Source organism: Zonotrichia albicollis, chromosome 7, assembly GCF_047830755.1.
Source record: "Zonotrichia albicollis isolate bZonAlb1 chromosome 7, bZonAlb1.hap1, whole genome shotgun sequence".
NCBI lineage: Eukaryota > Metazoa > Chordata > Aves > Passeriformes > Passerellidae > Zonotrichia > Zonotrichia albicollis.
The window spans coordinates 30,194,057-30,218,863 of record NC_133825.1 but is presented as its reverse complement, the minus strand read 5'-3'; the positions used below and the strand labels follow the sequence as shown (position 1 = coordinate 30,218,863).

Below are 24,807 nucleotides of genomic sequence, written 5' to 3'. Positions count from 1 at the left end.
AGTGAGGAGAAAACTACAAGGCTTTCTACACTTCCTCAAGCTGGAACTATTGACATTATTATAACTATTCCAAAGATGATTACTCTTGGAGAAGAGGTCTGAGAGAGGGGGGGAAAGGATTTCTGTGAGGAAAAAGAGTGAATACAAGAGACCAAGGTGAAAAGACAGAGACTGAAAATCTACACGACTACTCAATTAGCACTTGGAAACAGCCCCTTATTTTTTAAAAACAAAACAAAACAAAAACCACCATGGCAGGTAAAGAACTACTAGCTTTACAGGAAAGATCTGAAAAGAGGAAAAGACAAATATGAGAAAACTAGCAGAAAATTCCAAGTCCTTCAGATCAGGAATGCAAACCCATGTCTAGGGACAAATGTCCACGTTTCAACTATGAGAGGGGAACAGAAGCTGCACAAGGGCCCCACAGACAGTCAGTCCTACAGGGAGCCTAAAATAGCTTGAATACTTCCAATACTGCGGAGTCCTGCCTTTTTATCCCCTTCCTCAACCTCTACATACAAACCAATGAGCATCAAGGTGAGCACCAGCACTGGGGCCCGGGCTTGGTGACACACAGCTGCAGCAGCCTTGGGAGGGAGAGGGACACCGGGCTGGAGAGAAGAGATGCAGCAGAGCCCAGCAGTTGGTGCAGGAAGGGAGGGAGCAAGCAGCAGCACCCACGAAAGCACTGTCCCCATAATCCTACTCTAGCCCTTTCTGCACTGCTTTCCTGCCCAACTGCGCTCCCCTGCAAAGCCCTGTCCTAGGGTGCAGCAGCAAGTCTGCCAATGCGGAGACAAGTGCGGAGAGAGGGAGGGAAGAAGCGAGGAAGCGAGGAGGGAAGAGAAGCGCGGTACAGCAGCACCTGGTCCTTTCACAGGGACAAGGAAGTGGGGACTGAAGCATCGCGGAGTGGCTGTAACAGTGCCGCGTCCCAGCGCAGAAACAGTTGCAGGGAACGGCAACGTGCAGCGGGGAGACGATGCGGGAAGGAGAACGGGGCAGTCGGGTCCTGAGGAAGGAAAGGAGGGAAGAGAGAAAATCTCGGGGTGCAACAGGAGCGCGCAGCCCGAGACAGGCTGCAGGGACACCCGCTGCGGCGGGGCGACCCAGCAGGGCAGGAACACCTTCCCCTCCGGCGGCTATGCCGCTGGGGTGGACGGGGGGCTGGAGAACAGGATTACAGCGCGACAGCTAATCCTTCTCCGGCTCCCGGGAGAGCCGGGTCGCCGGCACAGTGCTCCCAGCAGCGCCGGTGGGTCCTGGGGCCGGGGCGGGCGGCGGGGCGCGGCGCGGGGCGCAGAGCAGGCTCCGTACTTGCCAAGCTCCTCGTAGAGCTGGTACTCGTCGGTGAAGCGGGTGCACGTTGCCGTGGTGGCCATGTTCGGGCTGCGGGAGGCTCAGCGTCGCTGGGGCATGGGGCAGGGCGGCGGGGACGGGCCGGGCGGCGCGCTGCTCGGCGGCCTTCCTCCTGGCTCGGCGGGGCGGCGCGGGCTCCCCCGGCGCCCGGCTCGGCGCTCCCCGCTCCGCCGTGCACAGTCACCGCTCGCCGGGGAGGGGAAGGAGGCTGAGCCTGGCCAGCACCGCGAGAACTGGCTCGGAGACACCCCGCGCCGGCCCCCTCCCTCCGCCGGCCCCGGCCCGCCGCGGGGTGTGGCCGCCGGGGGCGCTCCCGGGGCGCCCGCAGCGCCGTCGCCCGCCGGGGGCTGCAGCCGGGGCGCGGCCGCTCCCCCCGCCCGCGGGCGCGGAGCGGGCACTGCAGTGAGCGCCCCCGCCCCGCGCCAAGGGCGGGCGGACTGCGGCGGGCGCGCCCCCTCCCCACGCGCTCCGCAGGCGGCCGGGAGCAGACCCCGGCCGGGGGCACCGCGGTATTTCTCTTAATTCCCCGCGCGAGGGGCGCCGGGCCAGCCGCGGCCGGATAAGCTTCCTGCGTGCGGCGGGAGGGGAGGGAAGAGGGAGCCGCCGCCGCCCTCCCCCGGGCGCACGTCAGCGGGGCTAACACCGGGCCACCCGGCCCCTGCGTGTCGCGGCCCGCCGGCAGCAGCCGCCCGGCTCGCTCCGGCCGCTCCGCGCGCGGGGAGGGAGAAGCGGCAGCTCCCGGCCGCCGCCGCCCGTCCCGACCGCAGTCAGAGCCCGGCGCACGGAGCCCGGCACGCTGCGCTGCCGCCCGCGACCCGGGGAAGCGGGGCCTCCAGCCTTTCTGCGGATCCACCTCAAAGTTGGGCCCTGTGCTCCCGAGCGCTGTCAGGCTGCCCGACCTTGGGGACGCGTGTGGAAGTCCCCGAGGAAATGAGCCATCTGGTGCAGAGGTAAAGCGGTAACACGCGAAATGGCTTGAAACTGTTAAGAGAGTGTGAACCGGCATTCGCACACACGCACGGTTTATGGTGATGGGACTTGGACGCAGAAGACAAACAGAAATCGTCAGTCTCCCAACTACAAAAGAAAACAAACCAGCCTCTGTGCTGTCTCTACTAGCACAGCATCTGAGAGTGCTGCTGCAGTGCCTTCATAAGCAAGTTTGTTTTCTCCTTTTACTTAAGTGAGCCTGTCTCTTGTCTGAACAATTGCCAAATCTGCTTAATATGCAGATTTATATAGGGCAGTCACTGATCCAGCCAGAGAGGGAAGGGCTGCACTGGCCTCTCCTGCGTGACTGGGAGTGCAAGCTGTGTTAAGAACATTCAGAGAGACAGATGAGTGCACCATAAGCCAGGAGTAGCATTAAACTGATCTGAAAATTAAGAGTACTGTGTAAGTACCATATATTTCTGCGCCATGTCTGGACTATTAAATCATCATGTTATTCAGTCATATGAAAAGCAGTGACAGCAGCCACCTGCAAAACCCCCCTGCTCCCTGTCTCCAAGTTAAATGCAGCCAGCCCAGTGCTGCAAAGACTACACCGAAGTGATGCAGTGGGCAAAAATTCCCTCCTCCTATGCAGAAAGTAGATAGCAAAAGTAGGACAACATAACAGTAGCATTACAACAAAGCAATACCTCTAGAAGGTGATTATGAAACAACAGCATTCTGCGTCTTACACCATGCCAGCATTTAAACCTGGAAACCTGCTGACACAGCTGTATAATTCAGAGAACCAACAAATGATCCATCCAACAGGTATCAGTTGATCAGGCTCCTGCCAAGATACAACTGTTCCAACAACCTCATTTGGTGGTCCACCAGTTTCTTTAACAGAACAGTTGCAGCCAAGGAGGAAAGCAGTTTGACAACCCATAGTCCTTACCAGGGGAATTGGCTGATAACATGAAATTCAAGTGGGAGATTATATATACAGAGGTGGGCACTGTTGCTGATACACAACCAGCACTGCATTTCCACCACCCAAAATGACATTAGATGTCCTTTGTGCAGGAAAAGTGAGCTGTTAAGTTTGTGCTGTGGTTGAGCTAGGCGATGTCATCAGGAAACATGCAACCCATTCCCCAACGTTAAGATGCACAGAGCAACTGGAACAGGGCTCTGTTCCAACAATACAAAATTGAGAGTGGAGGATTAGGACTAAATTTTATCATGCTGTAGTGAATAAGCAGCCAGAGGGAGTGAATCTTACTTTTATGCAGAGGAAAGCAGCTGAGCGATGACCAAAAAGTACAGCAGCAGGAGAGGTTTATCTAAAGCTATGTATTAAACTGAGAGCTATTCTGAAGTTTTAACTGGACTCACAGAGTGTTCTGTGCTCTACACAAAGCACCCCATGGTATTTAAGAAGCTCTGATAGCAGTGGTCTTATGAAAATACGCGAGGAATGTAAAAAGAGGGAGACAGAAGAGGACATTTCTCATCTTCAAGTGCTACAAGGAAAAGTGAGGTCTGGAAATCGGAAAGGGAGCAGAGGAGCAAGTGCGTAAAGAAAAGCTAACCATGTGTTCTGCATAGCAAGTGCTACAGAAACAGATTGCTAACTGAGAAACTTGTGTTAAGTGAGAAGTGGGATATAAATTGAGTGACAGACTTGATTAAACCAAGTACTGAGTGGGAGACTAAATTATGGGAGTAGAGTTTTTAACAAGAATGTAGACAAAATGAAGCAGGAGGAGGGGTGGCAATATGGATAAGAGAGTATTGTGTCAACAGAAAGAAATATTGATGTTATGGCTGACATTCCAGTCTACTTGTACTGAGAGCAAAACTGCAAACAGAGGTGAATCTGGATGGTGCCTGGTCAGAATAGTGTTGCAGGGACCAGAAAACATCTGAACAGTAAGAAATGGTTTTGAGAGCCTGTGCACTAGTAATGGGAAATTGAGCTAATGAACAGTGAGCTCCCTGACCTGAGTTATATGCAGGATTGAAATCGAAGTAAAGCTTTGCTTTAGTACTAGCCAGCTGCAGATTTCACATTAGCAGAGTGGCAGTTTTGGTCTCTACCTTTGAAGTAGCACAGTTTGGCTTATACAGTACTCTAAACTGTCAGGGATCTGTGAGGTAATAATCTGATTTTAATAACTGGAGCTGAGTAAGAGGCACTAAAGAAAGTAAGTAAAATGCAAAGGATTTAATGCAAAGCCCATGGGCGTAAATGGACATTCCCTCTGATGTTAATGGACTTCGGATCAGGCCCCATCTGTCCATGGAGCCTAAGGTCAGCTTTGGTATGTTGAAGAATGTCTGTGGGAAGGCAATTACACAAAAGCGTTGGTCTTTACAGAAGCAGAGTGAAGGACTACAAAAAATATTTCACAGAAACTAACTGGAATTCAGACCACTGTGGAAAATGGGAAGGATGCTGGAGAAGATGCATGATAGCATCTTTCCAGCAAGGTTGAACAAGCCCATGGGCAGCATGTATGCATGTGCTCAGTGCAGCAGTGCTGGCTAGTACCAGATAGGAAGAAAAGAGTGTTAGCAAAAGTAAAGGACTTGGGAAGGGTAAGAATGGGTGGAGTTAGAAATCAGCTGGGGAGGTTGAAAGCAAGTACCAAAAAAGAAACATGCAGTAAAGAAAATGAGTAGGCATATTTTTAAACAGATATTTTCTGGATTTCTGCTATTAACTTGGGGTCCCACAAAGAATCAGCCAATTTTTCTCTCTCTGTCTCTGCTCTCCAGCTTGTCTCTTTAAAGTGAGTAGGTCCAGGTAGCTCTTATCTCTCACACAGATAGTACAGGGCATAAAATTCAACCTGCCCTGCTATTATGTGGGGCTTCCTGACACTACTTCAGTATAGTAACAAATGAAAATGCAAAAGAAAACATCCAAACATCTAAAATTGTGTGAAATATTCCATAATCTTAAAATGAGAGATTTTTTAGCAGGTGAAGAGAAAAGTTTTGAAATTCTTAACTATCATCTTGCTTCTGAATCTACAAAAAAAAAAAAAAAAGCAGAGTTACCTAAATGAAGCACCATTTTATCATACTGTTCATGGACTCACATTCATGCTCACAGAAGAAAGCCCCCTTATTTTCAAAGGTGATCATTCATGTTGGCTATTAAAAAAATCTTTTTTTTTATTTACGCCATTGTTGAGTATCTACCAAGAAAATCAATTTTCTTTAATATGTCTGGTTGTTTTCTTCCTTCTCCCAAACTGACATTCATTTGCTACCTCTGAGGATTTATAAGTGAGGCTGATAAAAATAAAAAGTAGCATGCATAGAAAGAAGGTTGGAAAGAGAGGAACTTTTTAGTGAATGAATATAAAATTTATATTTGAAATAAACGATAGAGTTCTGGAGAGAAGCAAATATTAAATTACCCTATTAGTAGGGACTATTCAGCCATCCATCTAGTTTAGTGTCTTGTCTTCAGTACTGACCTATTCCAGATGATAAATGTAAGAGAGGGGGAAGAGAAGGGTATGAAAGGAAGACAGAGAAGAAAAAGGGAAAGGAATCAAAGCAGGCCAATAAAGAAATCCATGTAACTATGACCCATGTGCATATTGCAGGCTTCTTGATTAGAGGCTGGCTTTCCTCCTGACCCCAAACTGATGATCAAAATATGCCCTGAAGCCCCAGGATTGGTAGTCCCTGTAATTTTGATCCTAGCTTGTGTCAGTGCACATGCTATTCTGTTTCATGTCAACGCCTAATCCTTTTTGATAGTTCCTAAGCTATTTAAGTCAATAATATCCCACGGCTCTGAGTGTCGCATGTTAATTATATGGCTCATAAAACATATAACCTGATCTCACTGCAAATTTGTTCTATTTTAATGTCTCTGAGTCCTTTCTACTGTTACGAGACAGGGTCAGTATAGGTAGTGTGAGCAAGTGGCCAGGCCTGTTCTGTACATCTCTGCTCTTCAGTGCTGTGGGTCACTGCCCAGGAACCCTGACCAAGGAGGGGGCAGCTGTGTCTGGCAGGGTCTCAGTGCCTGGGTGCCTCTGGTCAGGCTCTGTGTACCTGCTGGCAGCCTGCCTGCTTCCCCAGCCCCCTAGTGAGCCAAGGGGGCACATGCCTTTCCCTGGGATCTTTCCAAGTCACCTAGACACAAGGTATTTTCCTCTCAGCTTGAAGAGCTTGCAGCTTTGGATTTCAGAAGCACAGGCTAGGTCTTCAGCTAGGACGGGGAAGCATTTGGTCCACATTTTGCATATTTAACTGGCAAAAGCTCACTCCGCACTATCTTTTCTCTAGAACCCTATCTTACCTTAATAAGAGATCAATATCAGGTTTATTGACTGATTTCACAAGCTGCTATGGATTCCTGCACAACTACATATAATATAGGCAAAGCCTAGTGGAAGACAACATGTGGATAGTCTGGAAGACCCGAGTACTTCACCCACAGAGCAATACAAAATGGGCTGCAACAGCCTGATTTTATGTTTTTCATCTCATGAAAATCCAAGTCCCTTCAATAATAGCATGAGCTCTGGGTTAGAAACTGAGTGAGCTCCAGAAGACTCACCTTTATGGATTCTTCTTGGGAACTTTTTTTGCTAGAGAGCCATCACTAAGCATTTTTTGAATTCTGAGCCACAGTGTCTGCTGGCTGCTCTCTTAACGGATCAGTTTTACAACATATTATGCTTTTATCACATCTAAATTATCCTTTGAAATTTATCCATAGGACCCTATAGAAAACAGTAAGGATTATAAAAGCCGGACAAATAATGTGAGCAGTAAGAACTTCCTCTAGTTCTGTATCTGTAAGAATATTAATAATGTTGCATTGAAAAAACCCCAAGTTTTCAGTTCTCTCTTCTTGAAACTGGCCAGTGTCAATTGTTAACCGGGTGAAGAGCAGGGTTTCCCACCAGTTTTATGGCAACAAGGTCATATTCCACAAACTCCTTTAATAACTTCCAGTAACAGTAACTGAAATGCTAAAATCACTATCAGGTGAGCTTAGCCTCAAAACATTTAATTTCTGTTGCCTCCTTTGGTGGATGGATGACAGAGAAACAGATTTTCCAGCTTCACCAGAGGAAGTGGACAGATCCATATGATCAGTGCCCAGTTTAGCTGAATAGTGACTCCAGGCAGCTCTGCTGTCACTGAAGGGTTACTCTGTGGGTATACGATAGTGGGGAAACATCTTGAACATTCATTTGAATATGGCCATCGCAGTGGAATGTTCAGGGCTATTTTAAGATTCACACTGTTTGTTTAAACAAGATGGCATGACTCAATGACTGTTACGTAAAGGATGAACACAGATTTCTCCCTATATCCCAAATATCTCTACCAACTTAAAATATTGTATGGAATTATATATATTCCATGCTGAATGGTATTGATTACTGAATGAATACTGAAAATTAATGCCACATCCTGGAATGGAGACTCCCTCTTTTTAAGGTAAGGTCCCTGTCAAAGGAAAGGCTAATATTGCAAAAAAGATGATGGATGGACAGGCTAAAAGAGCTGAATGCTGCCTTTCAGAGGGTTGAGAAGAATATGAACAAGTAACTCCCTCATTACTGGGGTTCACCCATAACCAAAAGGAATGAGAAATGAGCATTTGGTTTCCAGTGATCAGTCAATGCGATCTATTGCTACTGCTGAAAGAAACAACTTCCATTTAGTGCCAACTGCAACAAATTTTGTTTCTTTGCTGTTTAAAATGGAGCACAGATCACTGAGAAAACCTCCAGTTTAACTCTCAACCAAAGTCATCAAAACATTTGGCTATTACTAGTTCTAATTGAATTAAATCCAAATTAAGACAAACTAATGTATCTCACACTGTCCATTTTGTCATCTTGTCATCTCAGTTGAATTTATGGCACAGTCCTTGGGGAGATACTAAACTTTCATTGAATTTTCTGTTAGTTCTTGATTTAAATGGTTGTGGATTATTGCCCCAGAATAAAAGTGCTTAACACTAAAGAAACTCTAAAGTGTGTGCAGACTCTTGAGATTACAAAGAGACCAAATCATTCCCTTGGGGAATTTGCTGTCATATAATATATTGATGGATCAATCTCAAACTGCAGGCTGTTCAGAACAAGGCATCTGTCTTGTTTGGTCAAATGCTGTGCATATCTAGTAGCATGTCATTGACTGATCAGTTTTAAACTCTGAAATCATAGCACCCTACCAATTAAACATAAAACCATGAGTGGAGTTATTTAATGTTAGCACAACATAATAGAAAGCTATTTAAAAAATACAGGGGTTTATTCTTAATTTTGTTAAGCTTGCAGTTTGAAAGTTTTTGGTTTTCACAAAGAACACCCTGTGCTCCTTGCCCTCATGGGAGTGCTGAATATGTAACATGACAAAATCATCCAGCACTGGGATTCTCAAACCTTTTTATCCTGAGATTACTCTGAATCTGGGAGACATTACAAGCAACATTTAATCATCAAAGCTCCTGGTCCATTATAAGCCATGAAGTAGTGTACTTCCACAGCACAAACGTCACTGCCAAAATTGGCATGAACTGGCCCCTCCTGGCAGTCTCAGGAAATCAACATTTACAGAGCCTGTGCTTTCCTGTCATCACCAGGCAGAAGTCCTTTCAAATTTAGGACTAAGGCAGGAAGGGTGTATTTTCACTAACAATGTCCACAGTACAAGTACAAAGGAGTAGATGCAGAAGCAATATCTCCAGAGTATTTCACCATCACTTTCACCAGCACAAAACTCTCAAATAACACCTGTTAGCAGAAAACACTGGTTTTCATTTTTTTCATCTTTGAATTGTCTTGGTCCAGTGTTTCACCTCCTCAGTTTAAATAGTAACTCTTTAAAGATGACCTTGATATTTTTAAAAGAGCCTGTAAAACCTCTCCACTGTAAACCAACCAGTTTAACATTTATGCATAATTTTAAAAAATAAACATTTTCACCAAAATTGCCTGAATGTTTACACGACGGGACAGACGACTCACAGGACTCCTCAAAGAGCATTGGCTGTAATTTTCTACCTTGAGTAAAATAAATTAATTAACACACACATCCTGTTTCACATCAAAAGAAAATCTGGCTCCAAGGAACAATCCAAAGGAGAGGGCCTGTGAATGTTTACAAAAACAGCCTGAGCCAACAAGAGCAGCAAGAGGGTATTTGGGAACCACAGCAAAACCTCCACCCAGCAGCTGGACTCTGGCTTCTCCAGGTTTCAGTTCTGCCTGTGTGTAACAAACAGGGAACACATAGTGAGAAAGACAGGTCTGATTTCCCAGCCAGAGCAATAGTAAAATAATGATTTAAACTCCCCATTACAAATGGGGCCACAAAACCTGTGGGAATAAGTGAAGTAAATAATGTTTTACAATGAGAGAAATGAGCCAGACAGTGGGACAGTGACTCTTTCATGACCTCATGGGAGTGCATCTGTCATGGAAGGCAGAATTCAGGTTGCTCCTCCAACATGAACAGATGCAGATGCTTTCCTGTGGATCTTGATTTTGGGTGAAGGTAATGCAGTAGTGCCACTCTGAATTAAATTTGTAGCTCTCATTAGCTTTCTCCCCAAAATTATGCATGGAGTGCCACCCACAATTAAACACTCACTAAACCTTTCTTATGTTCCTGCGTCTTGTTTTTATGGAATGGCTGTGACTGCCACTACATTCTACGCCTCCTTCTGAGTGCACTTTGTTCCTTGTATCTTGGTAATAAAAATAAAATGCAAAGGAAAAAAAGATTATTCTTGACAGGTTAAAAAAAATTACACCCAGCATCTGTCAGTTTGGGTTGGGATCCCCATTAAGAATCCACCACTGTGAGTCTGTAGTGACACAGACTTCCTACCTTTGAAGGGCACTAGGCAAACACACCTGACTGTGCGGAAACACAAATATTTGCACATTCAGAAGCCCTCAAGTATCTAATTTCTATACTGCAGAGAAGGGTGTTATTTCCATGTTTAATGACCTTATGTTACATTTGAGAAGTACCAGTGGAAAAAATATATCCCAGCAAGAAAATAAGATGCTAGCTTGTGGCTCCTTGTTTCTTGAATACCTGCAAATCACAGAAGTGTGTGCAAGTGCACGGAGCAGAACCGTGCTTCTGGTCACAAAGATATGGATAAGGCGACTCATGCTGAGGTGTGCATGTGTACGTGTGACTGCATGGTGCACAGGCCAGGTAGATGTAGGCATTGCAGTCCCACAAATGGGAACAAAAGCAGAGACACCATAAACTGCAAGGAAAGATGAAAGGTGTTTTTAAATATATATTCCAAGACACACAATGCGTGCAAAGGCCAAGGACCCAGAAACAATAGGGAGGAACTGACTTAGAGTGAGCTCCGTGCAGCAAACAAGAATAGGCCAGGGTGTGTCAGAGAGAGAGTGACAAAGCATTTTATGTTTACATGAGAAAATAAATGCTGTCAATACAATTAAGAGCCAAACTCCATTTAGCTTTTACTTCTGATTGAGTATGGAAGAGGATGTGCACTCTGTGATCCCATGCAGCTGAAACATTTGGCTGTCATTCTTACAGGAAAAGCAAGCTCCCTGTGGAAATCACACCTGCTGGCTATAACTAAAATTCACAGAACTAACATCTGCCTCAGCTTTGGCATCTGTCTCTATTTCTAGATATGCACAGGAGTAGCTGAAAGCACAGTCTGGACTGTCCCTGACTCCACTGGATGGTCCTCAAGTCCAGGAGCTGGGGTAATTCATTTGAGGAATGAATAATGCCGGCTGAGGATTTGAAATTCCTATTCCTAGCCCACACTTCCCTGGAGAGAGAATGGGGGAGTTAAAAACTCAGTTGTATTGCATGTCACTAGAAATACCATTTCAGAGTGAAATTCAAGAGTTTCACAGGCACACACAAAATGTTTGGAACTCATGTGATTCCATTTCTCTTGCTTTAGAAGAGCTTCATATCATATTCATATTTTTCTGTCAACAACTTAAATCCTTTCTAAAGCTAAATATTGCCTATTTATTTAAATCTTTACCTTCATCCTTTTGTCTCAAGGGTCTAATCCTCTTGTTTTCTTGGGATAGTATGCATTTCTTGGTAACTAAAACTTTCTTTATTATTTTCTAAAGCATATTTACCAACACTGATATCACAAAGATAACTGCCTAGATCAGCAGTTCTTTTCTGTATGTGAAACATTGTGATGGACAGTTTTGAGCTATGATTACCACCCAGCTGATTTAGAGATGAGGTCTTCTTCACCATGCACACTTTGAGCATTAAATTTATTATTTATTTCTCTCTGTCTACCTGCTAACAGACTGAACCTTACAGAAATCATCTCAATGCTGGAGATTAGAATCTAGCCTCCTGTATTTCCAACACCTTTCTCAAACTAGGACTTTGTTAGTTATAAAGTGTATAGCCAGAACAATAGCAATTGATGTATTAAGTGAAAAGGATATATATTATGAGTGGTTTTTGGTTGCCTCAAATCTACCTTCACAGCACATTAGCATAAAGATTTGCTCAAACACACAACATGTGGTTGTTCTGGCCTTAGGCTGGTACAAAGACAAGGCCCAGCAACAGCAACATTCACAATTCAAGTTTGCAGCATAACTTCTCCAAATGCCAGCACTGGCTCAGTCAATAACATGCTGCACATGCTGGGCTTGTGTGCCACCCTGTCAATGTGTGTTGCTTCTGGAACTATTTTTGCTTCTGAAACTGTTTTAGGAACAGGAGCACAGGACAAGTGACATTCAGGACTCATCTGCAGCTTTCAGCTCCACCTTGAAGCAGGCATGCCCTTTGGGAATGGTGCTTTTGGGGACCCATCCTCATCTAAGTTCACCAGCACAAGGGAGAGGGAAGGGAAGCACTGCTGAGTTCTTACTCCATATGTGTTGTATAGGGACATTTCCTAGCAGTAAATATTTAAGAAGCAGCAGAGGAAAAGATGCAAGCTGCATACAGCCAAAACAGATGTAGGACATCTGAGTGAAGGGTGAGGAAGAAGAAAAGTATCAGTGACTATTGGAACAGTCCTGCTACTACTGCGTCATAAGCAAAAAGAGGCCACTGTGGGAAAAACTGCAATCCATTGCCAATGCAATTTAGCATTTATAGATCGTGCATAAGCATGGCAAGATCTCAAGACCTACAGACAATGAAAGTCATCAGGAGATCACAGTACATAATACCATGAAAGACAGTCCAAACCAAATAGCTTCACATTTCTTCCTTAACAGTTAAAAAGATGAGTAGAAAAGGAGCGCGCCGGCGGAGCTGCGGGCCGCGCTGGAAGGCTCTGATCGCTGGGCAGAACTGGAGATGCTCGGGCGCCCTCAGGGAACAGCGCCGGGAGGCGCCGCGCGGAGCGGCCGCCGAGCCCGGCCCGAGCGCCGCAAAGGGCCCCGACCCGCGGCCCCGACACACGGACCCGGCCGGGGCAAGGACCCCAGCTGTCAATGCCCCTAACCTGCCCGGGATTGAACCCGCCGACAACAGCCATTCAATCCTGCGGTTTCATTAGCTAAGAAAACACTTCCAGTTTGAGGAACTATGAATTGCCCACATGGCAAAACTACATTCCTTTCAATCAGCTTCAGCTGTATGTGTGTCCAGCTTTCTACACAACTTCTGCTTTTGCTGTCCTCTGCTCCTGTAAAACTCTTTGTGCTCATTTGCCAGTGTTCCCTTGTCAAAATCAAACCTTACCAATAGGATCTTGAAGCAGATGATCCTGCCTTCTTATCATAAACAATTTCCTCTACTAAACAGATTTTGTGCCTTCATGGTAGCAAACAGAGCTCTTTGGAGATGGGCTTCTTACTTGCACAGGTCAGCAAGTATTTACATAGAGATGTACAACGATACAATGAGATAATTAGTGAGTTACATTAATAAGTCATGACGACATCATTACAGAGGTAGAACTCCTAATCAAGGCAAAAAAGTGTTTAGAGAAGGGACTCAGAAGAAAATTCTCTCTTCCTTTCCTGTGTCATTTACATCAATGGTGAAATCAGAAACCATTATTTAGATTCTGTTTACCAGGATAAAAAGGTTTTTGGCGCTTAGGAAATTATCTTTATCACTTGGTATTTTTAACTATTTAGAGGAGAAATTACAAATATTCACTAATATATTTGAGGAGAGTACCTGATTTATACAAGATAGCCAAGCACGCATATTCAAATTTAATTTCTTAAAAGCTATTTTAAACAGTCTTTTAATACTACATATAAAAAGGAGTGGAAAAAGCACAAGAACAAATGCAGAAGCATAGCCCACGATGCCATCACAATTCACTTAAGTAATTTTCCCCGAAAATTACTGCAAATTTAACATCAGTCTGGGCCAGCTATGAGGTACTTCTTCCTTTTGTATTTATCTCAGAGAGCACCTACTGAAAGACATTTCTAAGCATTGTACTACAACAATCAAACCTATGTCAATTAGCAATTTCTTGTGCTTTTCAGAAATTAATGATGCAATATATTGTATATATACAGCAACAGGAGATATCAAAGACCCCAAAGGCTACATTTCAGCACCCAGTTTAATGTGAATTAAAGTTTTCCAGGCTGAAGATGCCACTTGCTTCTGCCACACAACAGGCAGGAGAACCTCTGATCACTGGATTTGGCAGCTTGCTGAGACAATCTTTACTGAAAGTCTGGCCTCCACACAGGGTATCCCAGCAGAAGCCCTTAAATAGCCCTCTACTAGGAGTAGGTAATAAGGGAAAAATCAACATGCCTAGCTATTGAGAAAAAAATTACTCCAAAGATAGTTGAAGTAAAAAGAGATAAAACTTTGGGAAGAGGAGGTTGCAGGAAGGGGAAGGATTTACTCAATTACTCAAGTAATGGCCCCACCATGAATGAGTACAGGAGGTGTAAAGAGTGAGACTAGACCCTATGGGGAGGTAGTTCCAACATAAGAGGAATTCTTGAAACAACCACCGTGAGTTTGCGCTTGAGAAATCATCACAGTTCCTGTAATTACACAAGCGCACACTGCCCCCAGAAGGCAGCATCCCACACTTTCCCACTCATGCTGCCTTTTTCTGCTCCCTCACTTGCCTGCACCAAGGATAGTTAAATACATGGAACACCACTCTTACAGAGAACATTAAGTAAACTAGGACTCTTCAAATTAGATAGATAACAAATTAAAATGATGTGAAACTTGCATATAAAATAACAAGGGGATTCAGAGAAAGAGAGAAAAAAGAGAAAGAAGCAGATAAGTGCCATAAACATATCCTGTTCATTAAGTAGCTAGTCCTGGTATTGTCTCCTGGAATTCAGCAAGTCAGGTAGCCTCAGGCTTGCTAGGTGAGTATCAGGCTAGCAGGCCTCAGAACAACGGGGTGACATGGTCCTCCAGAGCTCCTCACATTGCTGCTGCCACCCTGGGCTCCCCAAAAGTACATCAGAGCAGAGAGAAACACCCTCCAACCACACAGCCTGAGCCTTGAATGGACTGGACAGAACTGAGCTGGTACTTTCTGAAGGAATCGGGTAAGATCTCTCAATCTCAAGCAAGGTTCTGAATGCTCCCTCCAGCTGTCATCTGGGCCTTCACAAATAGATCACAACCCTGAGCAGAGGTATGCAGACCTTGAGAAAGCCACGGATATTTAAGTGGCTGCTACCTTCAGAGAAATTTTTTGCATGGTCTTCTCACTTTGTTTATATTTATTGAGATACTCTTTTCCTCCAATGCCTGGAAGAGCTTTAAAGTGTTTTCCAAACTTCCACTTTGCAGAACAACACACATGCACAACTACAGTAATATAATTCCCTTTATCATTTCCTAACAGGGTTAAAATATTAAATTCTGACCCCACAGGATACTTTGCTGTAAACAAAGTGAAATTTATGCTTTCATAAGTCAACTGTTCAGCGACAGCACAAGCAGCGCTCCTGGAACAGCAGAGGAGAGCGATCCAGAGGGATGCCTGGCTCAGGCCAGCCGGGTGAGATGAAGACTAAAGCAATCGGAGGATATTGCAACTTACGACAGCGAGAACATTCCGCGTACCTGGGCAGAGTGATGGAAACCCTCGCTTGCGAATGCGGAGCCCGCCTGACACCGGGGAGGACAACGCGGCGGGGCCTGCGGGGACGGGCGGCTGCGGACGCCAGGGGGCGCCCCCGGACAGCGCCGCGGCCCCTCTCTGCGCCCGGGCTGTCCCGGGACATCCCGGGGGGTGCCAGAGTAACCCCGGGTGTGCCAGAATATCCCGGGACATCCCGGGGTGTCCCAGAGTATCCCGAGGCATCCCGGTATACCCTGATCCCGGAGGGGCATGGCCGGGCAGCAGCCACCGGGGCCGTGTGGACGGGTGCGGGCACTGGCCTGCACTGGCTGCAGACTCACTGCCTGCTGCTCGGCTGCGGCCCAAGACACAGCAGCACTTAATTTTAGTTTTACCCGTGAGGGGTTCAAAGTGTGACTCGGATGAGATGTTGGGGTTTTTTTTGAGTCGTACTTTGTGTCCTTAGTAGTCACTTAAATTTGACTTAAAGATTTTAAAGACAGGACCTGTTCAAACTTCTTCAAAAATTTACACTGACAGAAAAATTTCAAATAAATCAATACGTTTATGCAGGCTGTAGGAAGTGCCTTGTCTGGATTTTTGGCTATCTGAACAGCAACTCAAGATTGCTGAAAATGTACAATTGAAGCTGTGCCTAGCTCAGCCCCAAGCACAGGCTGTAGTGCAGGTGATGAAATTCAGCACTTACCCACTGTGAAGGCTGCTGTGGCTCCGAGGTGTGTGAGGGAATGGCTGGGTGTGGTGCTCGCCCTCCTCGAACAAATCACCCTCCTGAGTCTAATTCCTGCAATGCCCCGACAAGTAATCAGCAAACCCAGTCAAAATTGGGACTCTCCTGCAAGACACTTAATTGTAAACACAACAAGAAGAAAGAATTGATCAAAGAGCAAAAGGATAATACACCATGAAACATTTCTATGGCAACATCTAGCTTAAAATTAACAGGCTCTGAGAGCTCATTATTGTTGAAAAATTATTTTCAAATATAGGCTCTGTGGCCTAAGGCACTTCATAGGAGTTGAGACCAATTGGAAAAGGCCAATGCCCCCAGACACTTTACATTTGTAAATATAGACCTGGAGCTGTCATATTTTAAGTACTGGCTCCACAGTAGCCTCAGCAAGCCCTATGCTTTTTCCTTTTATCTTTTTATTTGCAAGATGTGATAGCAGTTATCTCTCCCATAAATCACAAACAGGGCTCTGACTGACAACTAGTATATAAAGAATGAAGGCTTATTAACAGTCACTGAAGTTATGCCAACTAACAACCCTGCAAGTTCATGCTGTTTGGCTGTGGGTGTATTCATTTAGCTAATGAATATCAGTGTGTGGGATTAACCAGATAAACCTGTAGCCAGTGAGAAATGAATACTATGTAGGGTGTGCATCCCTCTCAGCAATCCATGATTAATAGATTCTACTAGAGTCTATGCTCTTCATAAATTCCAGAATAATGAGCCCCAGTTTGCTTGGGGAACTTAATTTTTCTAAATGTAATACTCTGGAGGCTATGGCTCCCCAGGTGACTTACAAAGGACAAACAAAAATTCAGGAGAGAAACAGTTTTTGCAGTTGAACCTAAATGTGCATCCCCATTGCAAACAGGAGGAGGGGCTGTTGTTTGCAGCTTAGGTTCCCAGGGCTGTTTGCCATGGCCAAGAGAAATGTTTACTACAGCTGTAATCTGTTATGTGCTGTTGATTTTAATTGCTTTTCAAAATGTGAAGACAACTGTGATATTTGGAAGAGACTGGCAAGCTGCACTAATAAGCTCTGTTGTGCAGCAGATCTAGTTCGCTATGTGCTCTGCAGGCTTCTCTGCAAAATCTTGACAGTATCCTGGGGAGTGAGGAAGGAAAGGAAGGATCTTAGACATGCCCTACCTAGCCAAAGAAGTGAGCCTGATTCACTGCTTCTCCTGGGTCTGTATCCACAGAAGCCTAAGCCCTTCCTTAGAAGACCCTACAGAAAGCAGCCAGCTATAGCCACAGAGCTATGGTGATACTAGTAATTAATTCTTATTGTAAAAGCAACACTGACCATCAGATTTACACAAGTTATTTGGTCCAGCAAGAACTGTCTTGGAAATTAGTAACATAGTCCTTGGGTTAGAAATGGGTAGCCAGCAAGGCACCTTGGTTGAGGACTCAGAGGGGTTCCTCAAAGATTTGGGAACACTCCAGCTCCAGGCTAATGATCATCTGGAGGCTGTTTCCAAAAGGTTTCAGCCCTTGGTCTCAGCTGGTGATGTATAAAGGAAATTCTTTGCTTCACTCCACTAGGCAATTGGTATTCTGTGACATTGACTCACCTAGAAGTGTATTGGAGGTGCAGTGTGGGTGCTGGTTACAGCTGGGTGCTCTTGTGATGGGAAATGGTGCAGTTTGCTTCATCCAGCCCCTTCTAGTCCAAGAGTGTGGCTTCTTCCTGGGGCTTGTGTGGTCTCAGCCCCAAATGCAGAGTGTTTTTCACTAGCAAGACATGAGCCAAATGAGAATGACATGTCAGACGGTTAAGACTTACTTCAGCAAAGCTGTATTCTATAGACTCCACAGACAGCTTTTTTGTTTTTTCAGCTGTGAACTGGAAAAATCAGAAAATGAGGAAAAAAACATCAGCCAGGCAACTAGTATAAACTGGCAGATTAAAACACAGTAATAGAGCAAAGCTATTGCTCTCATCCTGTCACACCCAGATACCCAGAAACTTCAAAATAAACGTGATTATAAACATGATTTTCAATCGTGGATCTCAGTTTCTAATCCTTCAGAAGACCTAGGTGTAAATTCTCTGTATGCAAGTTGCTTGGCTCAAACTGCAGCACCAGAAGTTACCATGTCTATTTAGAAGTGGGTAACAAATATGAACTGATTTTCAGAAATGCTTGAGGTCTTGGTAATTTCAAAGAAAGCTGTAGATGTTCAGTATCTCTGGGAAAAAATAAAATTAAGAGACCCTCAGTTGTTTTCTTGTGCTAAATATTAATTCTTGGAAGACTGACCACACACATGCTGGCTCACTTCTTGTTTGACCTCACTGAGCCCTGTTTTCCTCCTCTGGATTATATACACAATAATGATATCTCTCCCTATAATTTGTCTGAATAATGCTATGCAAATAATAGATTTGATTAATTACTGTCCACCTCACACATAAGGAATAGGCACATTGGTAATTTAACCTTTTCTAAAGATTTTGGCTTTTGAACTGTTAATTTGACAAGTAAGTGAAAACCCCAAACACTTGCACTTACATAACTTGTTAAAATGAAAGCCAAAGCCATACCTTACTGATATGAACAATGCCTGCAAATAAACAGGCACTTCAGATTTTCTTGCATAAACAACTGGAAACAGGTCTGAGCAAATGGAGGCAAGTCCATACCTTCACCACGAAGTCCCTGGAGCCAGGGCAACGGGACTGAGCCAGTTGTACCTGCCAGGGCCCTGCCTGCACCTCCCCTGCCCCAGGGTTTCTGTGGCTGCGCTCCAGGTCTGTCCTGATAGCGTTTGACTGTAATGTGGATTCAGATTAGGAAACTGGGACCTGCCCTTTTATTCCAGGCAACAGGAATAAAAGGAGGAGGAGGAGCGGTGCTGAAGCGAAGTCCCTCAGCCCCATCCTTGCCCAGGATGTGTCCAGGGTGTGCCCATGCCTGGGCTCTCCCTCCCTGCCCCACTGCCCTCCTGGCCCGAACACCAGCCCCTGCTGCTCGCTGACACCCCTTCCCCCTTCTCACAAAGGGATCAAAGGTGGAAAAAAAAAAGGTCTCCTTATTATATTCCTTTATTCTGGATGAAAAATTATTATTTCTTTGATTGCTTTGGGTAAGCAGAGGCCTGTGGAATCTTGCCCTACCTAGGTTTTTACCTCAGATGCTTTTACAGAGGAATTTGGTCATAAACCATGGCAGGCAGGGCACTGAGGGGAGGGGACACCTGACCAGGACACAGTAGGAACCATAGGTTCTTGGGAGCCAGTATGCTAATAAAACCTTCCTATATTTGGTCAAGTTTCCAGTCTTCCTTCACCATTGGTCAAGACCTTTTTCTTATAATGTCATGTTCTAAGTTCACTTTTCTGATTGAGCCTGTGCCCAATACCTGGCTGTGTTTGTCCTGCCCCTGGGGTCTTTGGAACCTAGTCTCTGGCATTTGTTATTTTTGCTATTAAAGTTTTTTATTTTCTGTCTAGTTCCATTGTTCCCATTTGTCTTTATTAGCCAGCTCTTCCCAGCAAAGCCAAAGCAGGGAGACCTCACAAGGCTTCAAAGCTCATAGAGGCCCCTTCATACTTCTGTGCCTATGGTGACCTAGCTTTAGTCTTCATAGTGAATTGATAAAAAAATCTGGATGGAAAGCTTTCCTGGAAACTCTGCTCTTACAGGACAAGTGCCCAGCTGGGACTCACAAATGAACAAACTATACCTGGAAAATTCATGCCAAAACTTCCTATAATCTAAAATGGAAACTGCTGAATGCTTTCAGCACATGCACACATCACCAGTCCTCACCATACACACAGGTGGCTGCCGTTCTGCAGAGGCCTATGGAGGTGCAGTGTGAACAACCCTGACTCACCCAGAGAGCCCAACTCAGTCTGAAACAAACCTGCCTTGCCTGTGACACTGGCAGGGCTCAGGGTGATGAACTCACCACCTTGGCATCTGAGCCACACTGGCCTGCCTTTGCTGAGGGGCACGGTAGCAAACACCAACAAAATTCACCATGTGTCATACAACCCCAGTAAACATGCTTGGGGGAGAAAGCAAAAGTGTAGCTCAATGTTGTAGCCAATTATGTATTATCTAGCCTAATACATATGTTGTAGCATTATGTATTATCTAAAGAAAAAAAGGCAGAAAAGCCTCTTCACTGGCTCATTAAAGAGATACTCATTGTCACCATCCTGTACACAGGTAAGATTCAAAACAAATGTGCTACCAGCTGACCAATTAGACACAGGCACTTAGAATGTTACTCCAGTTAGCCTGTGCTTTTTAAGGCAAACCATTAGGTCCTCTCCTTGTGTTTGTAGTTCCTTAGCATAATGGGGCTTTGGTCTGTAACTGATATTCCTACAGCTGTTCAATAGTTGAGGCATTTAAGGGATATCAGAAAACTGCCCAGTACAACTGGCAGATAGCCTAGCTGGTTGTCACAGGACAAACTAAGGATAGGACAAAGAAAACAACTTCAAAAGAAAAGTAGAAATGAAATGGTAGGATAGTTTTGCACTCTGGCTACACACTAGATAATCTGAATGAAAAAAGACAGCTTTTGAATAGTTGCACAGATATTAATTACCACATTAAGGTAAAGGGAGAATGATGGAATCTAGAATTACTTTTTCCAAGTAGTTTAACTTTAAAAAAAGCTAATCTTTCTTTCGGGTAAATGCAGCAGTAAAGAATCAAAATTTTATCATATTAATGGTGTAACTCAAAGCAAAAAGCCCCATATTATTTCAAGTCCATTTGTGCCTCTAATATACTTGAAATTATCCCAGCCATTGCATGATGAAAAATCTCATTGTTTGCTGAGATTTTTCATTTGATTAGTTTCCCTCTGGTTTATCAATTTTCTATATTTATTTTTTTGTAACATATTTTAGTTTTTCTAAGTCCAAACATTTTGTTTCCAGTGTCTTCTCTAACTAGCAATAGTAGAATGATATGACCAATTAAACGCAGATTACACTGCATGGTGTATTTCCATTATGTCTTCAGCCTGTGCCTAATAGCACTGTTTTTCTTTCAACAAAATATTTTGGTTTCCTTGAAGAAGTCCAGTGACAGAGATGAAAACAAAGATTAAATTATCCAAACACAGATGCTCAAAAGCAAACATATAAGAACCCCAGTACAAGGATCCTTAGAAAAGTAATGCTTTAATTTGCTAGAGAACAAATATTATGAATATCAGATTAGGGGACATGCTGAGCCTTGAATTTTGAAGGAAGCCACTTCGAGACATCCTGTTTCTTAAAATGACTGATCTTATCTGTGAAACAGCAACATGCCTCATTTGGGAAGATGCCCCAGACCAATAGCAGTGATGGTCAGAGAATTTCAATTTCCAGTCTAAACATACTTACAACCAGTGGACACAATCTGAACAGTCTGTTCCAGGGATTCCCCCAAGTGACGCTTTTTTCATAAGTAATTTCTGTCATGTAAAGGCCAATGGAAACATACATCTCTTTCATCCAATCATCTTTGTGCCCACAGTAATTCTCCAAATCTCTTCAAACAGATATTATACCCTCCACTCCAGCTTCCTACAGACTCACCTACAGGTATCTATTGCTTACTGCTTTTTGTTTCCTTGGACTCTCTGCTCTTGGGTCTGTATTTTTTAGCCTTTTGTCTGTGTAACATACGGTGTTAGCAGATTCATCAGCCATGTGCAAGGGAAGGAGAGAAGCCTCCTTCCAGCCTTCCCCAGTGCACTAGGCCTTCATCCTCATCTTCTAGAGGTGAAGCTGCAGATGACATGGCACATGCAGAGGTCAGCCGGGGGGCACACCTTCAACTCAACAGACTGACACTTGCCGAGCCTGACAGACAGCTAACTTTTCTGACTATCAACAGAATTTTCAGGCACTTGCAGTTAAAGAACATATTTTAAGATGTTGGTTCAGGGAATTAATTTGAATGTTTTTGAATAGATTTGATTGGAACTGAAAAGAAATAACTCTACAAAAGATCCTAAGAATCCTAAGAAAAGACAAGCTTTAAATAAGTGGGCTGGACATTTTAAACAATCCAACAGGAATGAAGATTCTTAGAGCCAATGTGTGAGTCAGGGACAGAGCTGGTACTAAAACTTAACTTTGCAACTCATGAATCCAGGGTCCTTCTAAGGCACTACAGTACTACAGCTACTACAGTAAAGCAGCTTATGTGTATTTTCAGGGTGAGATAAGAGACTGGAAACTGTGCTGCTCACCTAACTCTCAGTTAGCAGCAGGAGGCCAAATTAGATAGATCAAATATCTATCTATGCTAACATTGCTAAAAGCATGTGAAATATAGAACTGCATTAACAGATTCTGTTGTGGACTAGACCTCTTGTTACTCAGGCAACTTGATCATTTATAATTTCGTATCGGTGAATTTCCCAGTTGATGAAAAACAATACTTATTTGAGCTCCTCCACATTCTCTCAGTCTTGTCTTAGCTTGAAGAGAAAGAAAACCCCTCACTGATGCATGAGAAAGCAGGAAAGCAGACACAACAAAAAGCACAGCATTGCTTAATGAATTGGGAAAGGAATGAGAATATTTGTCTTGTAGCTTTTTGCATACAAGGTGCTTCCCCCAACATCACGTAGGGAGTGTGCACTTGGCTTGCTTTTCCAATTACCATGTACCAAGTAAGCAAGGAATAGATCAAGTAGGAAGCTTGAAGGATAATTTTTAATGTCCACTCTGAGGTTTCCAATAGGATTCATGTCCCTGTGTTTTGTCTAACTATAGGCTAAACTGCTACTTGTAAGCTAACTTTGTATAAGTCAGATTTAAAGTAGCTTAATCCATTTACACTTGCAGCTGGAGCAGCTTTATTCAATGGGTTCGTCATTAAGGTAAGCTAATTGTACCTCTCTGGTTACCAACCTTCTCCAATACAGATACCCTGCAATAAAGTGAAGCACCACAAATTCAACGTGATTGAATGCAGTGAACATATTCTTCACATACCTATGTTGTAAGGCACTTCTGCCTTAGGAAAAGAAAATAGAACTGAAAAATCCCACACAATTCTCTACAAATGAAAGAATTTCAATTATTCACTTGTTTTAAGAATATGATCCACATGTGGTGGGTCAAATAAGTAGGGATTCTTTCTCAAAGGCTGTTATGGTATGAAAAATTACTTGATCACACCAAAGTAGCTTCTAAATGCAACTTTTTTTTCAGCAACACATAGCCTTTCGTTAGTTCTATAGGAATGCACTAACCCTCACCACAAACACAAGGCCTGAGAACGAGTGTAAGGATAAATTAATTAAGCAAATAAAGTGTTAAGTAGCTGATCCACTGAGCACAGGGGATTGTGGTTTCTCTGGAATCATTTACCCAAGCCATTGTCAGGAACAAAACTGTAATGCAATATCACATAGCATGTGAATCAGCACCTTCAAACGTGCTCACCTTTACACTGACACTGGTGCACAAAGGTGCTAGCCTGCAGCCAGAGCTTCTTAGTCCCTGCAGAAGAAAAGAAATCATTTGTTGCTTTTCTCATCAGAGATATCTATCCTTTATAACATTCAGGCTCAAATTTCAGTTTCAGACATGCTAAAGCACAGAGTGGTGATGTGCTTGAATTTCTCCATCAACAATTTGCAGGAATAGAATCAATTATATGCCCCACCAACATTCTTTCCAGCAGGTGGGAGTAGAACTGCTCTTCTGGTTGTTTTCCATCCACAGAACAGAATGGGAACCCCAAGGTATTCAGAATATTATGATATACTGCTACTCTACATTCATGATGTCCTGAAAAGGAGCATACTTCCCGATTTGCAAGAAACCAGCTCCTTGAAGGTTAAACATTATTCAAGGGAGGAAGGAGATAAGCCATCCTATAAAGGATGTCTGTAATTATTAATAAATACAATGAAGGAAAGTAAGACCATCCTGTTGGAAAGCAGTGTGAAAGGAAACAAGGAACCATTTCCTCCTAAAGCCACACATTCACCATGCTGTACACTCCCAGTCACTGAGAGTGTCATTATCAGTCACGTTATAAGGTGAGACCAACTCCTACTGTTCCCTTGGGAACTCATGCAAAAACTTGATAGAAAACAAACTGAAGGCAAACGTATTTGAAAAGTTGGAAGAGAGTTTCCAAAGATACATCTGCATTTTGATACTTCTTTTCTTAGCAGTAATCATGACATAGACAACAGAAACCTATGCAAGCAAGGTAAGGCCACTTTACAATTATTTCTGCAAGCAGTGACACAGAATTGAGCAGGAAATGCACTGAGAACTGGTATGCAGAAAAGCCATCTTCCTGTGCAATGAGAGTGCTGCCTGACACAAACACTTCAAGAACCCCATGGCTGCAGAGATTAAAATGCCCCAGAGACAGAAGGACACTGAATAACATAGGCTTTGGCAAATTCACCTCCTGAACGCTGTTGGTTGCCAAGAAAATTCATTCTGACTCACAAGAAGCCATATGTATTGTTCCACAAAAGGATATGAACAAGTGTAATACTGATGGCCCATAAAAGCAGTTAAAAAATACAGCAGCTTTAATAGATTTATATCTGGTCTGAAGAATAATTCTGGTCTGCAGACCAGAGGCTCACTGAATGGCACTTGTCCAAAAAGACCTGGCGGGTGGCCTGCCTGGGAAAAAGAGAGCAAAAGGACGGAAGCGGAGGTGACCTGGTAATGTGT

General features: G+C 44.0%; 1 protein-coding gene and 1 long non-coding RNA gene across 15 annotated transcripts in view; both read right to left on the bottom strand.

Moving 5' to 3' along the window:
- Nucleotides 1-1,614, bottom strand: part of CAMK2G (calcium/calmodulin dependent protein kinase II gamma) — a 115,762-nt gene extending 114,148 nt beyond the window's left edge. For 2 of the 14 annotated variants that reach the window (XM_005481458.4, XM_026799621.2), the window contains exon 1: nt 1,321-1,596. In XM_005481458.4, the coding sequence (XP_005481515.1) occupies nt 1,321-1,385 (65 nt within the window). In that variant the 5' untranslated portion in view covers nt 1,386-1,596. Of the gene's footprint in view, nt 1-1,320 lie in introns of all 14 variants that reach the window. The other 12 variants (XM_005481461.4, XM_005481462.4, XM_014275647.3 and 9 more) reach the window with 11 other exon arrangements.
- A 14,417-nt stretch (nt 1,615-16,031) lies between these two features.
- LOC113460880 (uncharacterized) overlaps nt 16,032-24,807 on the bottom strand; it is a 70,576-nt gene continuing 61,800 nt past the window's right edge. The window contains exons 4-6 of the long non-coding RNA XR_012580979.1: nt 23,548-23,604; nt 17,705-17,864; nt 16,032-16,236 (exon numbers count right to left, since the gene is read on the bottom strand). This is a non-coding gene — a long non-coding RNA (uncharacterized LOC113460880). The remainder of the gene's footprint in view (nt 16,237-17,704; nt 17,865-23,547; nt 23,605-24,807) is intronic.